Source organism: Channa argus, chromosome 13 (assembly GCF_033026475.1).
Source record: "Channa argus isolate prfri chromosome 13, Channa argus male v1.0, whole genome shotgun sequence".
Classification (NCBI taxonomy): Eukaryota; Metazoa; Chordata; class Actinopteri; order Anabantiformes; family Channidae; genus Channa; species Channa argus.
In genome coordinates, this window is record NC_090209.1 from 22,790,653 (window position 1) to 22,810,962 (window position 20,310).

A 20,310-nucleotide genomic window follows, 5' to 3' on the forward strand; every position below is an offset into this window, starting at 1 on the left:
CTTGGTATTTAAAAAATGCAGTTATCAAAGGTGGAGACTTGTGGTCAAAGTACACAGTACAGTGACAGAGGTTGGTCTTCATGAGGTGTAGATATAAAGGGGTTAACCTACATTCTATAGTCACAAATGAAATGAACTAAAAGAAACTGACAAATTTGTAAAGACAAAAAATCTATATTTAAAGCAACAATTAATTTGCCTCTCTGATTTGTTTTCGCTCACATCTTAAGTGTTTCATTTCAAATTCACTGTGCTACTGTATGAAGCACAAATGCTGAAAATCCCTGTTCCAATGGTTATGAACCTAACTGTATATCAAGGTTTTCATGCAGTGCTCAATAACACACTCACACAACACTTAGATAGAAATGTGACATCTTGCACTTTTGCAGCCCCCAGGGTGAACAAATACACATCGAGGCCACAAGATAGCAGTGTTGGAAAAAGGGACAATATCACTTCATTCTGTAAAGTGCCGTGAAATGACTTTGTTGTGAATTGGTGCTATATAAACAAAGGTGAACTGAATTGAATTGACTCAAACACACCTGAACATATGATTTAATCTGAATTTGGCTTTTTGATAAAGAGGCCTAAATAGATAACAGAGAGAAAGGTTAAATCATTTAAACTTTATTCACAAAACTGTACATTGTAAAACTTTACACAAGCTTCATTTGTTTTCGTTCTTTTGGTTTTTTTTTTTTTTTTTTGCTTTGGTAATTGGTTATGAAAAATCACGTGTCTTGGTGGGAAATATGAGAACAAAGTTACATCTTTGGTTGTGTTTCCCGAAACTCATATTGCCATGCAAACAGTACGTGAGTAAATGATGAAGATACTGGCACAGTATAAGGCACAATTAGACACTGTACACACACATTAAAATACTACTGTATGCATTTTCAGTGTGGCACCAACTGCTGCAGATTGTACATTTTCGTTCATAGAAAAATAATCCTGGTATTGCCTTGGAGGAATATTTATTTCTTTGCCTGGAAAAGTGACCTGCTGGAGTCTTGAAGTATGTTCATTACTAAGATTTACACGTGTTGCTAAACTGATTTTCTTCGTACATTTGGACACAGGCAGGCTGGGTGTTTCTATCAGGTTCTCAGCAAAGCTAAAAATCCCCTGGTGTGAGCTTTGATATTCTCAGCTGGCTCGCAGCAAGACAGCAAATAAGCCTACCAAGCTGTCAAATGACAAGTCAATCAGAAAATGTCACCCTCAGCTACAGTAAACCATCATGTCTTTTGTTTCATCAGTTCTGACAGCTGTTCAATACTGGCCTCCCTAGAGCCATGTCACTAGCATTAATTGCTAACTCCTATGGTTCACTGCTTTACTCCTGTGAATGAGAAGTGTTCAGGCATCCTCATACTCCAGGCACAGGTGGTTTGTGGGAAGGTTTAAAGAAAAAGTTCATTTTATTTTCACACGATAATGGTTGTATCATATACTTTGTTTTCCTGTTTAAAACAAACACAAGAAACATGCCTAAATTTCAAATCCACATGGATGCAACAACCGTCGCGATCCTTGTTGAAAGCAGTGTTGAAAACCCCTGTACCTATATTTTAGCTTTGTAATAAATTAAAACAATTAAAGCCTGAACACTTTTTGCTGATTTTATTCAAATATACATTTGAGTAAATGTTAACGGGTTCTTTGGTCTTTGGTCTTAAGGTTGTTGTGTTTCCTGCTGCATAAAGGCATTACTCACTGCATTTAAACTGCACCCTCCTGCAGTGAGCAGAGCTCGGAATATGTTTTAATTAGTCAAATATTTTATAAAAAAGTGTGGTGACATTTATCTGTTGATTATGGAGCTGTGAGTAAAATAATAATAATAATAATTTTTAACCCAAATCTATGTATTATTGACTTTCAAAATACGATTTCAATCTTTATATAAAAAAAAAGAAGAAGAATAAAAACAAAATGACTTGCACAACTTAAAATATCAGACTACTAATAGATGTTCAGACCTGGGTGTACATATTTATATATCTGTATGCAGTAACAATAGTTCTTAAATACTTTTCGAAAGGTTCAACATAAAATATGCAAATTCCCTCACAGTGTAATATATAGCTACCCTGCCCAGTACTTTAAGTTTATACTTTAAAGTCTGCATTTAATGGAAATTGAAGAAAAACCTGTCGATGGACTTGTTTCCTTACAATAGGAATAGTTTGAGAAGTTTTCCTGCTTTCCACAGTGTCAAAACAGGAAAACCTTCAGTGACCAAAGGCCAGGGTTTGAAAGATCCCAAAATATTCCAGTGTAATGCAGAGCACTGAGTTACTGGCACGTGTTGTAGATCTGGATCTGTTTGTTGATGTCATTGAGAATGGCTTTCATCTTGTCTTCCAAGCCATCGAGCTGACGAGCTTTTCCTTCCAACTTCCTCTGGTTCTCTTCATAGTTTTTCTCTAACTCTGTGAAAACGATTAAGATTTAAAGAATAATTAATTACATTACACAGCCAGCGGCATATGGAGCTTTACCTTTATGTCTTTTTGAGCCATTCACCTTAGTCTGGGTGCTGCAGAATTGATTGTCTCAATAAATTATTTCTCAAAATAACAAAAGAAATGCTGTGTTTCCCCAAGGAATGATTTAGGGCCACTTCTTTTCAATCTTGTGTTGTAACAAAGTAAGACAACTCGTTCCGTAGCGATGCTGATGACACACAACTTTGCGTGGGGGTCTGCTGTGATGACACAGAATTTACTGATATGTCCTACTTACGCTACTTATTAATGTTTCACAAATCAAAAAGGATAAGACTGAAATTTTATTTGGCAGAGAGGTCGATAGCATATCAATCTCACTGTATTATCTATATGAAAATATCAGAAGCTACTTCCTGTAGTTGGCTCTCTTATCTTAGCTTTGTTACACTTCATCTTTTTGTATCCAACTGCACGGAGAATAAAACCAGTGGAGAGACCAGGATGTTACCCCCAAGCCAAAATAATGAGATTCTAAGATTATAGTACAAGTTACAGTAACGTATTTACTTACTTGTAGATAGAGCCAGGGTAGTGACTTTCCTAGTTAAGCTTATACAGTACTATGTGTAATGTCAGTCATCCATAAAGGACTTTGAACTGTACTAATCTATGTGAAGGTGCCGTAGAAGTGTAAAATTTAAGCCAATTAGCAGCTGCCACTATCTTCTTTGTATAACATTTGTTTTTTGAACTCGAACTTAACACACGCACCTGCTAGTCTCTTCAGCTTGTCCTGAGCATCTTTCAGTAGTTCGTTTGCTTCACCTCTGAGTCTCTCCACCTTTTTCTTGGCATCCTGCACAGCCTTGGCCTTAGTCTCAACCCGCTGCTGCACCTCATTGTATTTATCTGTCAGCTGGCCATCCAAGATCTGAGCATCAAAAACATGACAAAAGGTTAACTGTGCATGCTCTTAATGAGGCAAAGACACACACACACATATACACAAACACACAAACCTGCTTGGCTTCATTTGCCTTGTCTCGTGCCATGGTGGCTGTCTCTTCAGCTCGAGCTGCTGCCATGCTATTGTTGGCACGTTTGGTTTTGAGTGCCTTGACGTCCCGTCCCAGTGTGTCCAAGCGGTCCATGGCATCATTGAGGTTGCTCTCGCTGCTGGACATCTCTGTCTCAATCTGAGGAACGCATACATAAACAAAAGGAATTCTGATACTTGTGAAATATTATCATTAGACACTGTGCTTTCATAACGAGTCAATGAGCCAGCATTATGCATATTTAATATGGACAACTTCTTAGCAAAAACTAGCTCATTTACACATTTGGCAGACATGGAGCAAGTTAAACACGGTGGAAATATGTTTATTAGATTTCTAGATTTGTTGGATGTAATAATATAAGAAGTCCAAGCAGGTCGGATGTTTAATTTTCTGCCACTTGTTTATCTCCTACACTCTCACTTTTTCCCCTTGAATTTCTGGCATTTTTGTGCGGGCCTTTCATAAATACCTGAAATTCCCATATCCATTAAGATCCATGTGCATAAAATAGCTGCAAGAAATCACCTTTCAATGACTCACATCCACACCAGCACTTATACTGTATATATGGACCTTTAACCTATGGAGCAGTACTTGTTCCTGTTTCCAATGTGCTGAGTGAGAAACTGAGTTTAGTTTTCTTCTTTTTTTACTCTACCTGTTCGAGCTGGGCCTCAGTCTCCACAATGTCAGCTTTGGCTCTTGCTATGGCCTTCTCTGCTGACGTCTGGGCAGTCTTAGCATCCACCAGGGCCTGTTTTACTGTCTCTCCTGTGGTCTTTACCCCCTCCGCGCGATGCCTTAACAAAACACAGAGTTACTGAAAGCTGGTGGTTTTCATAAAAATAAATAAACTTGGAGCCCTCTTGATTAATACAAATTATTTTAAATCCAACATGTGCTTTCGGTCTAACACTACTTTGGCCACCTTGCCCTCTTGGCATCCAGAAGTAGTTGTTCTGCCTTGCGTACATCATCCTGTGTCTGCGCCAAGATGGCGTCCACATTGGAAAGGCTGCGGACGCGCTCCTTGATTTCATCAGCAAGCTGTCTGATCTGAAGGGGCGAAGCGGGAATCGAGAGTTCCAACACGCGGCTCGCCACGGCCTCAACACTGTCTGGATCTGCTCCCTCCTCTGAGAGAAATATGAATATGAGAAAGGGCTGGGTTGACATACAACATACTAATGTGTTGTTAGATAAGTATGAAGTGGAATTCGTAAAGAACTCACGAGTGAGGAAGTCTCTGATCTGTTTGATAAGGTCTCTTAGGTCATTGTTGGAGCGCTCCACTTTATTCTTGGTGGCTGTAGCTTTGTCCAGGGCTGCTTGGGCTTTACCTTTAGCCTCCTCTGCCTGGGTCTTGGCTTCTGCCACCTGAATGAAGCAGACAAATGCTTATCGAGGACACAAATGTAATAATGTATAGAGGACTACAATGTAATAAAGTGTTTCAGCCTTTATTAGCATTTTTTTTTTTTACTCAAATGTGCTCTGTCCAAGGGCAGGTATGCCTACAATGCCTACAGTGCACACCTTGGTGAAGAGTCCTGCCACCTCTGCCATGGCTTTGTTCAGCTCCTTCTCTGCATGTTTGGCTCTCTCCAGGGCATTGTCAGCTGCAGCCACAGCCCCGTCACAGTTTAGACCTCCACAGTGACGGTTCCCATCATCGTCACGACAACCTGCACCCCCACAAGGGCTTTCCCCACATAAAACATCCCCTGGGGCACCACAGACCTGTTGGAACAGGTGTACATGTAAACATACAGCATGATTAGCTAAATGTGTAGTTAATTATCATATAGACAAAGCACAAACTAATCAGACCTTCTCATTGATCTTCTTCATGTCCAGCCCCTGTGCTCTGGCATTGAGTTCTCCAAGCGCACGCTTGTTTGCAGCATTTTTACGGTTGAAGTCGTCCCTCTTGGCGGAAATTAGGCGTTCGGTGCGGCGGCGGGTGTCTGCAGATTGGCTGACTGTGCTGGGCCTTGTGGTCGTCGATTCGTTAGCACGGCGCTCCGCATCACGAGACTTGTTGTAAGAGCTACAAATGCTGTCATATGCACCTATAGGCGAGCATAGAGGAAGAAAATTGTGTTTTCACTTACAGCACAGAGGTTGTCTGAGGGACTGTGAAGGAATATCAATGATGACTAGGGAGTTTAAGTGAAAGGAAAGTAGAGTATGTACACTTAATAAAGACAGTTATAATCTTCCGCTTTTTCCTCACCAAGGAAGTTGGAGTTTTTGAGAATATCCAGTTGGTGGTGTAGCTGCTCTGAAGACAGGTTTAGTTCTTTGGCCTCTCTCTCCAGGTCACTCAGATCTTTGCTTGCTTCCGAGTTGCTGTCCTGAACGATGGTTAGGTCTCCTTCCAGGTGATTCAGGGTGTCGGTAGTTTCACCAATCTGTGCTCTATAAAACAAGACAAGCAGTTCTTGCAGGATGTAAACAGTAATCCTGACTTATTTGCTTCAGTGGCAAATAAAGGCAAATAAATAATGACTGGCAAAAAAACCTCAAATGCAGCAGACTGTAATAGCCATACCTAAGATCTTCAGTAAGCTCCATTAGGGTAGCAACAGCCGCAGCAGTGGCGTTGCGTGCGTTAACAATTTCCTGAACAACTGCCAGTTTCTTCTCCAGGTCTCTGAAGATCTTCTCATAGGCCCCAGTGAGCCCAGTGGTCTGAATCTCATGGGCACGCTCTGCCAGAGCCTTGGTACGCACTGCAAGGTCCTGGTAATGACACAAAATTGCTACAATTAAGATTACAATTGACTTATTCAGTTTTTGAGTATTTTCCACTGACTAAGGGTTCAACTAAATTTGTTTGTATAACACCACACCTGCACAATGCGATCCCAGTCCCCGAAGCACTGATGACAGGGCTGACAGTGGGGGAACTGGCCAGAGAAGCCCCTGGCACATTGATCACAGCGGACACCTGACACCCCCTGCTGGCAAACACAGTGGCCAGTCATGCGGTTGCACTGAGAGGTTTGAATGCCACGCCAGTCACAGTCACAAGCTGGAGGAGGCAAAAAGAGAAGGTATAAATAGTAATGGTGTTTTTTCTCTGTCAGAAATCATGTTCAGGAGGAGAGTCTGCTGTATGCTGTGCATCCATTCATTCTTTTGTGAGATGTTCAAAGACATGCTGTGCGACACCATGTCTCTGCCTGAGCACTTTCAGTAAAGAATGTCACTTTTTCTTCATATTAAATACACCATCTTCTGAAAGTCTGCAAATCTTGACATTACTAACCTCTACACTGTTTCCCAGGGTCTCCCCAGTGGTTCTCTTGACAGTCCGTGCACGTCTTGCCTCCAAAACCATCACGGCATTGACACTGTCCAGTAAACTGCATGATAGAAGGAAGACAACTATAAATATGCGATAATGTGAATGCATTCAGAGTTTGAATACAATGTTTCCAGGGCCAGGTGGTCTGTACCTCATTACAAGAGGAGGTGAGAGAGTTCGTAGGGTCGCAGCTGCAGGACTCACAACCTTTCCCGCTGGCTAGGTTCCAGTGGTTGGGTGCACAGTGGTCACAAGTCAAACCTATGACGTTTGGTAGACACTGGCACTGGCCTGTGACACGCTGGCACAAACAGTCCTCGCGCTCCACACACTGGCTGCGTTCAGTACCCAGGAAGTTACATGTGCACTCTGAAGGGCAAATAGAAAAACATAGTGTTAACAATGTGTCAAACAATTTGTAGATGTTTGTGTATAACCACGTTACTCACTTCTGCAGTTGCGGCGGGAAGCGTCTCCAAAATAGCCGCTCTTGCAGATGCCACAGTTGGGGCCTTCGGTGTTGTAGAGGCATTTCCTGCACTCTCCGGTCTGCCTGTCACATGCATCTATGTCTGACATGTCTATGTTATTGTTGCACTGGCACGGCTGGCAGCGGCCTCCGGGTTGAGCGGGATTGCCATAATAACCTGGGGCACATTCCTCACATCGAGCACCTACATTCGGGCAAAAAGGCAATGAGAAATAAGGGGGAAGTTACAATGAGAACAATGTAGAGGCAGGAGGTAGGATACAAGCATAACTACTTTTACATACACTGATATATATTTATATATATATGCACATTAGGAATGGGCAAAGTGCTCTGCGAAATTTCTCAAGCTCTGTAAAGGTGTATGAAACAGCATAAGCAGGAAACATGTGCAATTATTGCAGCAGAACTGATTGGTAATTTTGGTTTTACAAAGTAAATTTTACAAAGGGCCATCCTCATCCTCCCCTTGGAATGAAATGTTTTCAGTAATCATGTCAACTCAAACACGTGAGTCTACCACTTGCAATAAACCCAATGTGTGCAAAGTATTGACATGATTATATTAATATAGTATCACTCAGTGAGGTTTGGTTAACTTGCTCTCATTTGTCAGTAACTTAGTCTCATATTAGCTGATTACAAAGTTTTAAATTAGTCAGCCATTGGATTCTAAGGTTTTGACATAATGACTTAAGCTGCACCAAAACAATTCCACACAGATCAATAAACCACGGCAGAAACCTCCTTGTTTGACCTATATTAGTACTCACTATGTCTGCAACACTGATCATCCCCAACATGGTGGTTTACATGTTGTGATGGACAGAGGTGAGAGCAGCCACTCTGGTCATGTATAAAGCTGGTTGAGATGCACTGTGTGACACATGTTGATCATGGGCTGCCCGAACAGTTACAATAGTCAGGATTCTCCTCCCGGTAAGCAAACACTTTAGTTCAGCTGTTTTATATCTCATTTGTCACTTTAAGTAGTACACAGACAAATTAAGTACTCAGATTTTGGAGTTTAGCAGGAATAGGAGCATTGTACTTTTAAAAGTCAGTGCCAGAAAACAGATGGGTCGGTCAAAATCTGAGGGTCAGTAGCTGTAAATGAGCTTCTTTGTGCCTGAACTGAAAAGCCAGATTGGTTAAAAAAGTGTGCCCATCATGGATGTGTGGTTTGAACATAGTCAAAACAGCTACTGTATTTATCCTTGGCTGCTCAACCACCTCCCAAAACCATTTATCTATAAAGATGAAGAGGTACAACTACTCTAACAGAACCAACAGACACTGGCCCAGATTCCTCTATATAAACCTCTAGCCCCAGTTCTCACATTTCTGCCTTGTATTACTTTTAAGGGTAATTTGTGTGTGTGTGTGTTGACACATTCATCCAGGAAAATTAGACCTGGATCAGGTCCTTGTATTGTTGTACTGGAAACATTTACACAGACCTGGATCAAATCTTTGTTTGCAGTGACTTAGCCACGTGTAATTCCATTAGCATTTTAGACAAATAGTTATCCATTGAATGTCACGTAGAGCACAGATGCCCACTGAGAAGCACTCTGAAAAGGTTGGCTATTATCCTTTGAGCCAGGTCTCACACATGGGCAGGAGTGCACTGTGGCACAGCACCGTTGATGGGAGGGGTGCTGAAGCCATGCATGGGTAGGACTGGTAAAGTGAAGGGGTGGTGGAAAACAGAGGAGAGGGAGGGAGAGGACTAGGGATGGGGGTCAACCATTATTACTCACGCTTATAAATGGTCACCCCGGAGCGCTTAACAATCCCTGTGCCAGTAATACAGGGGAAGGAGGAAATAACAGGTTACCGTAATTCAACCAGAACCCACTGACAACATCACTCGTACCTCATTTGAGTCATTTTCTGTGTCTTGTCACATAATGAAGAAGATTGGAGTTTTACAACTAACATTTTTCAAAGCTGCCCTGGAAGAGTGGTTGACTCGAAGTAACCACACAGAATTCTATTTATTTGACAGAAATGCAATGAATGCTGTGGCCCCAGAAAATTACTGCTTCCCTAGCACCACAAACATTTCCTTACTATTCAGCGTGTTGACATGCCAACATTTCTAAAGAAAAAAACTGAAAAATCTTTTATGCCAAAATGGCGTTAAGACTCTTTGTCTGCTTTTATGATGTATACATAACATAGATTTTTGCATAACATCAGCATTTTCCTTGGACAAACCTCCAGTCTGCTACTGACAAAACTACCACTGCTCTGAAACTGATATGACATATTACTCTGCTATTTAGGTTCTTAAGATATCTTTTACGTCCTTAATTGATAAAACACATTTTGCTTCATATATTTGGCTCAGATGAGGTTTTGTAGTAATGTTTTGAAACTCAAACCCTGACACATAATGCATCATCAAGAGAAGAACTACAATGATGCACGGCTGTGCAGCAGGTTCATCACGTATTCACAATATAACAGGTTCTGTTGGAAATAAATCACTTCTTTCAGTTACAGTGAACATCACTGTAACTACATGAACACACACACACTTGATCATACCAGTGGATTTTCACTTGCAGAGTCACTTGCAGGAAAGGAGAAACAGAGAAGAAAGTGAGGTCTCATGGAATTAAAAGGACAGAGGAAGAAATACAGAGACAAAGCATGTGTACAAGCATCGTCTGACGTTTACCTGTGTAACCCTGGTTACAGTTGCAGATGATTTGCCTGTTAAGGTTGTCCTGGTAACAAGAAGCAGCAAAGTGGCGACCACTGTTCGGCCCGTCTGGACAAGGGCAGGGACGACACTGACCACTGGAAGCTTTGCCCAGAACTGGGTTACCATAGTAACCATTGGCACACCTACAGAAATGGCATTGAAAAGGGAGTTGACTCAGGTAAAGTGTTTACCTCTCGGCTTGAATAGGCAGTTTGGAAAAGGTGTGACAGTTTCAGTTCATTAACAGCACAGTTGTTTTACTTTTAAGTGTTACTCACAGATGAGGCTGCTAGTTTTTTAACATACAGTTTAAAGTAGGCATAGTTACTTTGTGCTATGATATTCATACTTAACTGGTTTTCAATAAGAGGTCAATCAGGAAGGGAGAAACCTATTTAAACAAATCTAAATCGCTAATTTATACTATAGACAATACGATACTTACTTGATTACGTTTTAATTTACAACTTCACAGTTCAAAAGGAAATGTGCAAAACTACTTAACAGAAATTAGATTACATACATGTTTTGAGCGTGATTTGCGTGTTTAAAACAAAGTCAGAGAGGCCAGATTGAGGTGGTTTGGACATGTTCAGAGGAGATAATGTGAATATATCGATAGAAGGATGCTGATGTTGGAGCTGCCAGGCAGGAGGTCTAGAGGAAGACCAAAGAGGAGATTTATGTATGTAGTGAGGGAGGACATGAAGTTAGTTGATGTGAGAGAAGAGGATGCAGAGGACAGGGTTAGATGGAGGCATGTGATTCGCTGTGGTGACCCCTGAAAGGGAATAGCACAAAGGAAAAGAAGAAGACATGTTTTTGAGCATATTTGAGACCATTACGGGAACTATTTGGAACGTCTTACTAGCAATTGTGTGAAGATTGGAATATATAAATATTTTAAAACAGATGTTAAAAAAAACTCTCAAGCAACTGGAGATAGGAGCAAGGGGTGAATGTAGGCTAACTGCGATGACCTAACAACCAAAATGAAGTCTATATGTGTCTACACTCACTGCGTTACAACCTAAGGCAATTCAACACAGCAGCAGCTAAATATGGGTTAACAAGACATAAGAGGTGTTTATTAGGAGGGGGTTCTAAAGTTTTGGTCCCCTCATTCTTATCAAAGTGGCCCAAACTTTAGAACTACCTCTAAATATAATGCACTCCAGTACAACCCACTATGAGCTCAATCATAAACAGACAGTAGAGTGATCACCTTTCTGACCGTTTTAACTTACAAACTGAAAAATTATGGCAGAGCTGCTGAATTGACTTGCATTAGATTGTACAGGTGTACCTAATAAAGTGGCCAGTGAGTGTGTAATGTGTTTCACACTCATTGTGGTTCAAATGATTTTGGGTGTATGTAATTTTTCCTTTCTATGTCAAAATCCCATGTTGCATTTCTGTTTCACTTTCTTCTTTTCATCTTGTAAAAGTTGCACTGTAAACTAGTGTGGTGTACACACATATATGTAAACCACACCACAATTTTAACCTGATCCCGTGCAGCTTGGTTAGACTCATCACCTGTCACATCTGTCCCCTCCAGTGTTGTCCCTGCAGTTGATGCAGACTCCAGTCCTCTGGTCGCATTGGTCTGCATGTCCGTTACACTGGCATCGGCGGCAGCTGGGGAAGCCCCAGTGACCCGCCTGACATCTGTCGCAGTTCTGACCAAACGCTCCCGGACGGCACTGGCACTGGCCAGTGAACTTGTCACAAAGTCGAGTCACGGAGCCTTCCAGGCTGCAAGCACAGGCTGGGCAGAGAGAGGAAAAGGATGTGGAAGTGAGAAGGAGGAACAAGTAGAAGAGCATGCGAGGAAGTAAAGTGGAGAGGAAAAGGAAAAAAGAGGTATTTGCAGGTGTGTACATTAGAGGGCGCTAAAAGCATAGACTAAAACGAATACAATGTTCAGCTGTGTAACAAAACATGCAAATTCAGACTTTTGTCACTTTCATATTTAAACAGAATAAAAGATAAACTAGAAGAAAAAAATTATAGGAATAAAGCACCAGTATTTTCATTGAGTAAGAGATTTAATTCAAGCGCCAGTCAAACAGCGTAATTAGCTATTGTACTATTGTACCTGCTTGGAAAATTGTAAAATTATTAGGTAAAAAACAAGAATTAGTAAGAAAAGTGTTACACCACAAAGTATCATCCTGTCAAAGATAAATCTGCGGTTGTTCCCCACCTATGCAGCCTGACGGTCCAAAGCCATAAGTTCTCGGAGCACACTGGTCACAGCGCCGACCGATCACATTGGGCCTGCACCGACACTGGCCGCCCCAGACCTCACACGTAGAGCTGATGGACCCCTGAGGGTCACAATTACAAGCTGGAAGAGGACACAGATGCACAGGGTTCAAGTCGAAGAATCCTTAAATAGTTATACATTGACATTAACCAAATTTCTCCAGATAAGCAAAACAAGTATTAAATTAATGAAATTGCAACTGTAAATGTTGTGTCAAAGCAAATATTTTGGGGGTGCTGTAGGTAGCACCATTCAAACAAGGCAAGCCACTCACGCAGCGCTCCATCATTTATGATGGCTGACATGCTGGTGATAAGTTTGGCACAGGTGTCACTCATCAGTGGACGGGTTACACTCTTGGCTCCCTCGTGGCAGCGGTACCGCTCATAGTTTTGCTTCCTGGTGTTCGAGAACGGATCCCCTGCATTGAACATCTCCATGGAGGAGTGGCGTGGCATCAAGGCGATCTGGAGGGGAAGATAAGGGATTTATGAAAAGGAAAGGAGGGAGATGTGACAATGTACTCACAAGTCAGATATTTGATTTAAAAAAAAACGAGTCTCACAGAGTCCACAAGGAGGATCGCGTTGGCCGCTCCATTGAGGATGCTGTTGGCGTCCTGATAGCGTGTGAACTCAAAGCGGAGGGTGTAAGTCACACCTCTCTCCAGACACACAGGCTGACGAGGGACCATAAACCTGGGGTAAACACCGTTAGCATATTTATTTTTATTTATCAGCTTTAAAGTAATTATATGCAAGTTAGACTGTGTGTATAGGCAATAACCTGGCTCCAGCTGGCAGAGAGACAGTGAGTCTGTCGTCGTCTGGGATGGTGTTTCCACAAGGGCTGCTGGTGGGGATCGGCCCTGGACGGATCACTGTAATTCGCACCTCCTCCCAGTCGCGGGGCATCTGGTCAAAATCAGTGCTTGATGTTACGTCACAGTCAAATGTTACTGATTGTGAAACGAGACATTGTGACACGGAAAGGAGGACGGTTGCAAATGGTTGCAAAACGATCTAAAAAATTCTTAACATGTATAATATCCATAATTTATAGGTGATGGGCTGAAACAGGCAAAACCACCAGTATGTTCCTTTACATTACAGGTCAGTTGAGTCTTTGTATGCAGTTGGAGAAACACACAGACCTGTGTCTCATAGCGGATAAGAAGGTCATATTCCATGGAGTAGGGAATGTTACTGATGAGGAACTCCAGGGTGCCACCCTCGGGTACCCAGGCGAACCCAGTGCCCGTCCAAGTGGCTGGGCGGGCCGGTTGTTGCTCCCTGATTTCCAGTCTACAGCCCTGTGCATTCAAATATATAATTACATTTCTTTACTTTTTCTTTTCTTTTCTTTTTTTACATATGACCAAAAACAACACAATCACTTCAGTATAACTGCGCTGATGTCTCACCTGCCCCATTTTGGCCAATTCAGCCTCATACAGGAAGTGATCCAGAGCCATGAAGAAATACCCTGACTCCACCTGTGTACACTGACGTCCTGTCATGTGACTGCGGCAGTGACACTGACCGCTCTCCATGGAGCAGCTATGAAGAACACATTCTACAGTTTAAGGGACGTAACAAATGGCTCAACGAATCTCAGTAAACCAAGCTGCAGCTATTTTTGGATATTGAATTTTGAAGGGGACTTTGTGATATGTGCTCTCATTTGCAACATATGTGCGATTGAGGCTTTGAGCATCCCTTACTGGTTGTCCAGGGCTCCTCCGAAGTCACAATCGCAGCCTCTGCAGCCGTTCACATCATGGCTCAGTGCCCAGTGCTCTGCCTAAAGGCACAGAAGGAAAAATAGAGGGCAGACAATATGAATTTTCACTTTTAATCTTGATTGTGTTTTCCTGGTGTATCTGTTCTCTTTTCTGGTCATGTTTATACTGTAATTAAATCAATCCTGTTTAAGCTTGTGGGCAAAACTTTAGCATCCATCCATAATAGCCCAGTTTAACGCTGCTTTTTGTGCTTGGTTGATACTCGTGGGTGGACGTCACAGAATGATAATAATAATGATAATGGGCTCAAAGAGTCTCAAAATGCTGCACATTAACGACATGCAAAAAATTGCTATAAAAGTACAATTAAACAAATACATTAAAACAATGGATGAAATTAAAATAGAATGTACATAATCATAAAAACAAAAAAAGATGTACATAGTTAATTTTTTTGTCCTTTTAGCTTATCCTGTGAGTTCAGAGTGACTTCAGGTCTCCACAGTGGACCATTAGCCCACATGTTGATTTAGCACAGTTTGTAAGCCGGATGCCTTTCCTGACGCAACCCTTCCCAATTTCTTTTGGGCTTGGGACCGGCACTGCATTGCTGGAGATGGGGATGTGCTGTAGGGGGCTCAGTGTCAGGCTCAGGGACACTTTTGACACTTCATGTTTGGCAAAAGCAGGATGCGAACCCCCAACCCTTTAGTCAGTAGGCGGCCACTCGTCAACTGAGCCACTGGAGCAAAGCAATATATCAGAAACAATCTAGATTAATGGCTTGTCCCTTCAGGGGTCACCACAGCGGAACATGTTCCGCACGTTGATTTGGATTGAGTTTTTACGCCGGACGCCCTTCCTGCCACAACCCTCCCAGATGCAAGGATGTGTGTAATGTACAGTCTCATGTAAGAATGTATGTGGACTTTGGAAACAGCATCATTTAAACACTGACGAACCCCACGCTAAACTCCCAGGCCAGGTTCTTATCTCCAATTTGGAACCATTGGCGTTTTAGCCTATATGTAAATATGTGACGTTATAAAATGTCTTTTTATGCTGTTCTTTTTGTGTCTGTAGTTATTTGTTGTTTTTGTTGTCCGGGACCATGTATGCGTCCGTTATAACGTAAAGTAATTAAGCAATTGAACTTTCTAATTCTGGTAAGAATCCTAGCTTCAGTTTTTTGGACCATGTGGAAATTTCTAATGCTGGAATCTGGTAAGCCTGACAGCAGTACATTATAATAATCAATCCTGGATGTTACAAATGCATAAATCAATGTCCCAGCATCAGTAAAGGACAAAAAAAATCAATATCTTTTAGCTTGTCTCTTTAGGGGACGCCACAGAAAAATGTGTCCTGCACGTTGATTTGGCATAAAAATCCGGCGTAAAAAGGCCGGATGCCCATCCTGCTTCAACCCTCCCATATTTTGGGGGCTCGGGACAGGACTTAGACTGCACTTGTCCCACCTGGTTGGGTTGGGATACGATCCCACAGCCTTCTGCATCCCAACCCGATGCTCTACCCATTGAGCCACCAGGCTCACATCAGTGAAGGACAAGAGAGTTAAATTTCTTTGTCTATCTACATAAATGAAAAAGAGCAGGTATTGTTATTTCCTTAATTTGATGATTGAAGGAGAGAGGAGCATTGGTGCTGGTATGACCTGAACTTTTTTACTTATATTCATGGGTATGAGGGCGTTAAAATTAATCACATTCCTACTTGTTCTATTATTGTGCTACTATTTTACTATTGAGCACAGTGGTATTAAATAATCATTTTTAGAATTTTTTTTTTCCATTGTTGACATTATTGTTTCTAAAATAAAGCTTCAAAAGGGATTATCAGATGGCATGATTCAAATTCGGATCAGGTCCAGGCCCTGACCATTTTAGGTCTGCTGTGACTACCTACCCAGACAAGGCTCGAATCCCTGGGCTAAATTAAGAGACTGAGGCCAGGCAGGAGCTGACATTCCTGCATACGCTATTTCTAGCTGAGGAAGCGGTTGAGCACACACAGCGAATTAGGGCAGTAGCACAAATTTAAAAGTAAAAAGTTAAGATACAAGATATATGGGCCATGTAGTGAAATAAAAGCGAATGAGATTCACATTTAATTGTATCACATTTAGTGTCAAGCATGAGACAATAAAGTGGTCATTAAGGACGTCTAACAATTAAAAAAGTCTTATCCTTGGGTCTCAAGAAAGGTCTCAGTATCATTTGAGAGGTATCAGCCACTAGCACAGATAGAGATCGAGTTCAAGGCAACACATTTAACTTTTTGTCATGTACCTCACATCATTTCTGACCAAGTTTTGCAAACTGGCACCACGCTTTCTATTGCTTAAAGACGCCACTGCCGCCATGATGGCTGTGCATGATGCACAGTGTTTCGGTGGAAGATACATATACACGTATCAAAGCAGCATTCACATGTAACTCAGGACCCAAGGTTTCCCATCTGAACGATGCCTGCTCCCGTGCCATTGTGGGCAGCATTAACAATCTAACTGCTCTGCAAGCTACACAGCAAACCGCCTCAGGATCTGCTGTTTTGGAATCTCCAGCACACTAATATTGAGAAAAGTCTTCACGTGCGTAGTGGCTGACAGTGAGAAAGTGAGAAACAAATGTCAGGCCTTAAAAGACAGCTTACCAAACACTGGTCACAACTGCGTCCAGTAACGTAACGCTTGCAGAAGCAGTCTCCACTCTCTGGGTGACACTGGGAGCTGCCTAAATGTGTTCCTCTGTGGTCACATTGGCAAGCTGTAGGGTGAGGGCACAGAACAAAGGAAACATGAATGAGCTTACGAGATATATAGGTACTGCAGTACATTGAAAAGCATTGTTACAAACACTATCAATCTGTAAATAAGGAATTTATTCACTTGTCTTGACCATATAATACCATATGTATTCATGTGTCGCTTGACCATAAAATTTTATCTTGATTAATGTGTGTTTACTGTCTTTGTTTGCAGTTTCCAAAATCCAGATCCAAAATCAGTATTACTATGTAGTTGCATAAATTAAACTCTATGAGTGGTATCGGCACCTTTAACACCAATTAGAGCCTCGAGCCTTTTTGAGGGTGATGCTACAAGCTTGGCACACCTATTTCTGGGCAGTTTCCCCCGTTCTTCTTTGCAGTACCTCTCAAGCACCATCAGGTTGGATGGGGAGTGTTGGTGCACAGCCATGTTCAGATCTCTCCAGAGAGGTTCAATCTGGTTCAAGTCTCGGCTCTGGCTGGGCCACTCTAGGACGTTCACAGAGTTGTCCGGTAGCCACCCTTTTGTGATCTTTGCTGTGTGGTTAGGGTCATTGTGCTGCTGAAAGATGAACTGTCGGCCCAGTCTGAGGTCCAGAGCGCTCCGGAACAGGTTTTCACCAAGAATGTCTCTGTACATTGCTGCATTCATTTTTCCCACGATCCGGACTAGTCTAGGGATGGTATTGGCCATGTGGTGAGCGGTGGCACTTGGCACAATTTTATTTCCACTGGTCTGAGAGTCCTTCAGGTGGGCTGTCATGTGCCTTTTACCAAGAAGTGGATTCTGTCTGGCCTCTCTACCATACAGGCCTGATTGGTGGAGTGCTGCAGAGATGGTTGTTCTTCTGGAAGGTTCTCCTCTCTCCACAGACAAACGGTGGAGCTCTTTCAGAGTGACCATCAGGTTCTTGATCAGCTCACCGCCTAGGGCCCTTCTCGCTTAATTGTTCAATTTGGCTGGCCGGCCGCTCTAGTAGGGGTCCCGGTGGTTCCAAACTTCTTCCATATAAGGATGGTGGAGGGCACTGTGCTCACTGGGACCTTCAATGCTGCAGACATTTTTCTGTACCCTTAACCAGATTCTTGCCTCAATACAATCCTGTCTTGAAAGTCTACAGGCAATTCCTTGGACTTCATGGCTGGATTTGTGCTCTGACATGCACTGTTAACTGTGGGACCTTATATAGACAGGTGTAATCCTTTCCAAATCATGTCCAATCAACGGAATTTCCCACAGGTTTACTTCAATCAAGTTATGTGGAATGTGGAAATGTGGAAAACGTTAAGTGCTGGGAATACTTTCTGGATGCACTGTACAACCTAACCTTCTTAGGAAGGTGTGGGAGTAGTATTCCCACCCAGACGCAGATAATGTTCAATGGAAAAAAAATGTTGAATTTATTATTTATCTATGGATAATTTCCCCCCAAAATGGTGCTAGAATTGGACTTTAGTCAAATATTGGCCACTGAAGACAGAACCTTTTATAAATTGAATATTTAAACAATAGTTGTCATAAAGTAACAAGATTTATTAGGGATCATGTCTGGATTATTTGTTCAGCATTTGTATATTATCTTTATCATGTTAGCATGATGGTCAGTTTCATAATAAAGTGTTATTTGCAGAATGGAATAAAGCAGAAAACAGCACAGAATAATAATAAATTTTGACACCAAGCATAATAATCAGAGTGGACAAAATGGTTTATAGCAAGACTGCTATGTTTATGCGTGTTATAAAACAGACTGTACTCACGTTGGCAGCCCTGAGGGTTGTCTGCAGTCAGACTGAAGAAGTTGGGCTTACACTTGTCGCAACGTGGCCCCTCGACGTTGGCCTTACAACGGCACTGACCCCCAACCCAGCCGAGGGAAGGGTCGGTGTAACTGTCACACATCCCTCCATTCTGAGAGCCATTTGGGTCACAGTCGCAAGCTGTGGGACAGAAAGTTGGAAAGCATGTTTCAATGCATGACAAACATTTCAATATAGAAATTCAACCCGATTTGGGTGACGTGCACATAATATACGATTTCATAGCAGTCAGCTATTATCGGATTATTTTTATACTAACGGATACTTAAAAACTTGGTTTTCATTCTGAATGCTCTGCACTAGCAAGCACTTAATTTCTTTTTATTCACAATTAAAACCACAAAGAAAATTAAACTCATGAATTTAAAAGCACCACAATCTTCCATATGACCTTTCTTCGTGTGTAACATCTGCTGCCGCAGCTCCAACTGTTTATCAGTGGATCAAATCGCCGAGCCTACAATTACTACAATAACCTTTTCCCTGCAGTAAGAGCAGCTGGCAGCAGTTACACACATTGTTGTTCTAACATGGCGTCTAACATGCGCAACTCTGACACACACACTCACCTACACAGACTCCTGGGTCCCTGATATCTTTGAATGGATCTTTGTAGAAGAAAGGTTTGCACATCTCGCAGTTTCGGCCCATAGTGTTGTGCAGACACTCATCACACACTCCTCCACTTGTGTTGCCCATGGCCAAATACACCGCCATGTCAAAGTGGCAAAGGGTAGAGTGGCCATTGCAGTTACATTCTAAAAAAACAAAACATTTTTATTTCAGATTTATTACTTGTGGCTGATGAACACTTAGTGGCTGTACTCACTCTTGCAGGCGTGCGTGTTGCGCCCCTCGGCTGGTCTCCAGGGCAGATCGTTGAAGAAGTCATCGCACTGCTCACAGTTCAAACCCTTAGTGTTGTGGTTACACACACACCTACCATGAACCTTGGAAAGAGGTCGGAGCTGAGTTAATCTACTGTATATGGGATGAAGAATCAAAAGTGTGACATTAGGACAGTAAATCATGCTCACCATTCCTTCTATATCATTTCTGATGCCGTTGATCGGGGCGCACTCTGAGGCGTGGCCATAGCAAAAGCAGTTTCCGCGTACGACAAGCTCATATATGGCGTAGTAATACTTTTCTTTGATTTCAGCCCTGGGGTCCAGCAGGTTGTCACCGAGTGTGTGAAGTCTGGTGAAGTTCACTCTCAAGTTAGTGATCTTAAGCTGGTCTTTTGGAGAGAAGACCAGAAGTGAATAAGTGAGAGAGGAATAGGATGCAGATACTCAGAATAAGGCTGAGCCACTGAGACATAAAGTCATTTGTTACTCATTGTCAACCCCGACGTACACAACTGCACAGAAGCCCCTTAAATTTATGGACTCATTTGTCCTCAAACTGTTGCAGAACCTTGAGCTTAGCAATGTGAGAATCGTGCGTTGTATGTGAATAGAGAGTTCTTAAAAGCATTTTCACTACTTTGTGAGGTAATTAAACATCTTGAAATCAATCAATGAAGCATTTACATAAAGAAATATACATTTAGAAGGTTGCCCACTTCATTTCGTTAACTCAGACTGATGAAGTCTCATACGGTGTTAATTCCAACTGGATAGATATTTTGACAAGTAT

At 42.1% G+C, this 20,310-nt stretch overlaps 1 protein-coding gene across 2 annotated transcripts in view; it reads right to left on the reverse strand.

Annotated features, from left to right (window-relative positions):
• Positions 1 to 617: 617 nt before the first annotated feature.
• lamb2 (laminin, beta 2 (laminin S)) overlaps positions 618 to 20,310 on the reverse strand; it is a 37,823-nt gene continuing 18,130 nt past the window's right edge. Inside the window, exons 8-36 of one of the 2 annotated variants that reach the window (XM_067527510.1) lie at positions 19,707 to 19,909; positions 19,499 to 19,619; positions 19,239 to 19,427; positions 18,610 to 18,789; positions 16,732 to 16,844; positions 14,038 to 14,117; positions 13,738 to 13,873; positions 13,468 to 13,626; positions 13,101 to 13,228; positions 12,880 to 13,012; positions 12,589 to 12,781; positions 12,252 to 12,395; positions 11,582 to 11,813; positions 10,016 to 10,185; positions 9,090 to 9,125; positions 7,286 to 7,510; positions 6,988 to 7,205; positions 6,798 to 6,894; positions 6,379 to 6,560; positions 6,078 to 6,268; positions 5,760 to 5,944; positions 5,354 to 5,595; positions 5,060 to 5,263; positions 4,756 to 4,900; positions 4,452 to 4,659; positions 4,182 to 4,323; positions 3,482 to 3,658; positions 3,234 to 3,393; positions 618 to 2,444 (exon numbers count right to left, since the gene is read on the reverse strand). In XM_067527510.1, coding sequence (XP_067383611.1) covers positions 2,308 to 2,444; positions 3,234 to 3,393; positions 3,482 to 3,658; positions 4,182 to 4,323; positions 4,452 to 4,659; positions 4,756 to 4,900; positions 5,060 to 5,263; positions 5,354 to 5,595; positions 5,760 to 5,944; positions 6,078 to 6,268; positions 6,379 to 6,560; positions 6,798 to 6,894; positions 6,988 to 7,205; positions 7,286 to 7,510; positions 9,090 to 9,125; positions 10,016 to 10,185; positions 11,582 to 11,813; positions 12,252 to 12,395; positions 12,589 to 12,781; positions 12,880 to 13,012; positions 13,101 to 13,228; positions 13,468 to 13,626; positions 13,738 to 13,873; positions 14,038 to 14,117; positions 16,732 to 16,844; positions 18,610 to 18,789; positions 19,239 to 19,427; positions 19,499 to 19,619; positions 19,707 to 19,909 — 4,730 coding nt within the window. In that variant the 3' untranslated portion in view covers positions 618 to 2,307. The remainder of the gene's footprint in view (positions 2,445 to 3,233; positions 3,394 to 3,481; positions 3,659 to 4,181; positions 4,324 to 4,451; positions 4,660 to 4,755; positions 4,901 to 5,059; positions 5,264 to 5,353; positions 5,596 to 5,759; positions 5,945 to 6,077; positions 6,269 to 6,378; positions 6,561 to 6,797; positions 6,895 to 6,987; positions 7,206 to 7,285; positions 7,511 to 9,089; positions 9,126 to 10,015; positions 10,186 to 11,581; positions 11,814 to 12,251; positions 12,396 to 12,588; positions 12,782 to 12,879; positions 13,013 to 13,100; positions 13,229 to 13,467; positions 13,627 to 13,737; positions 13,874 to 14,037; positions 14,118 to 16,731; positions 16,845 to 18,609; positions 18,790 to 19,238; positions 19,428 to 19,498; positions 19,620 to 19,706; positions 19,910 to 20,310) is intronic. The other variant, XM_067527511.1, reaches the window with a different exon arrangement.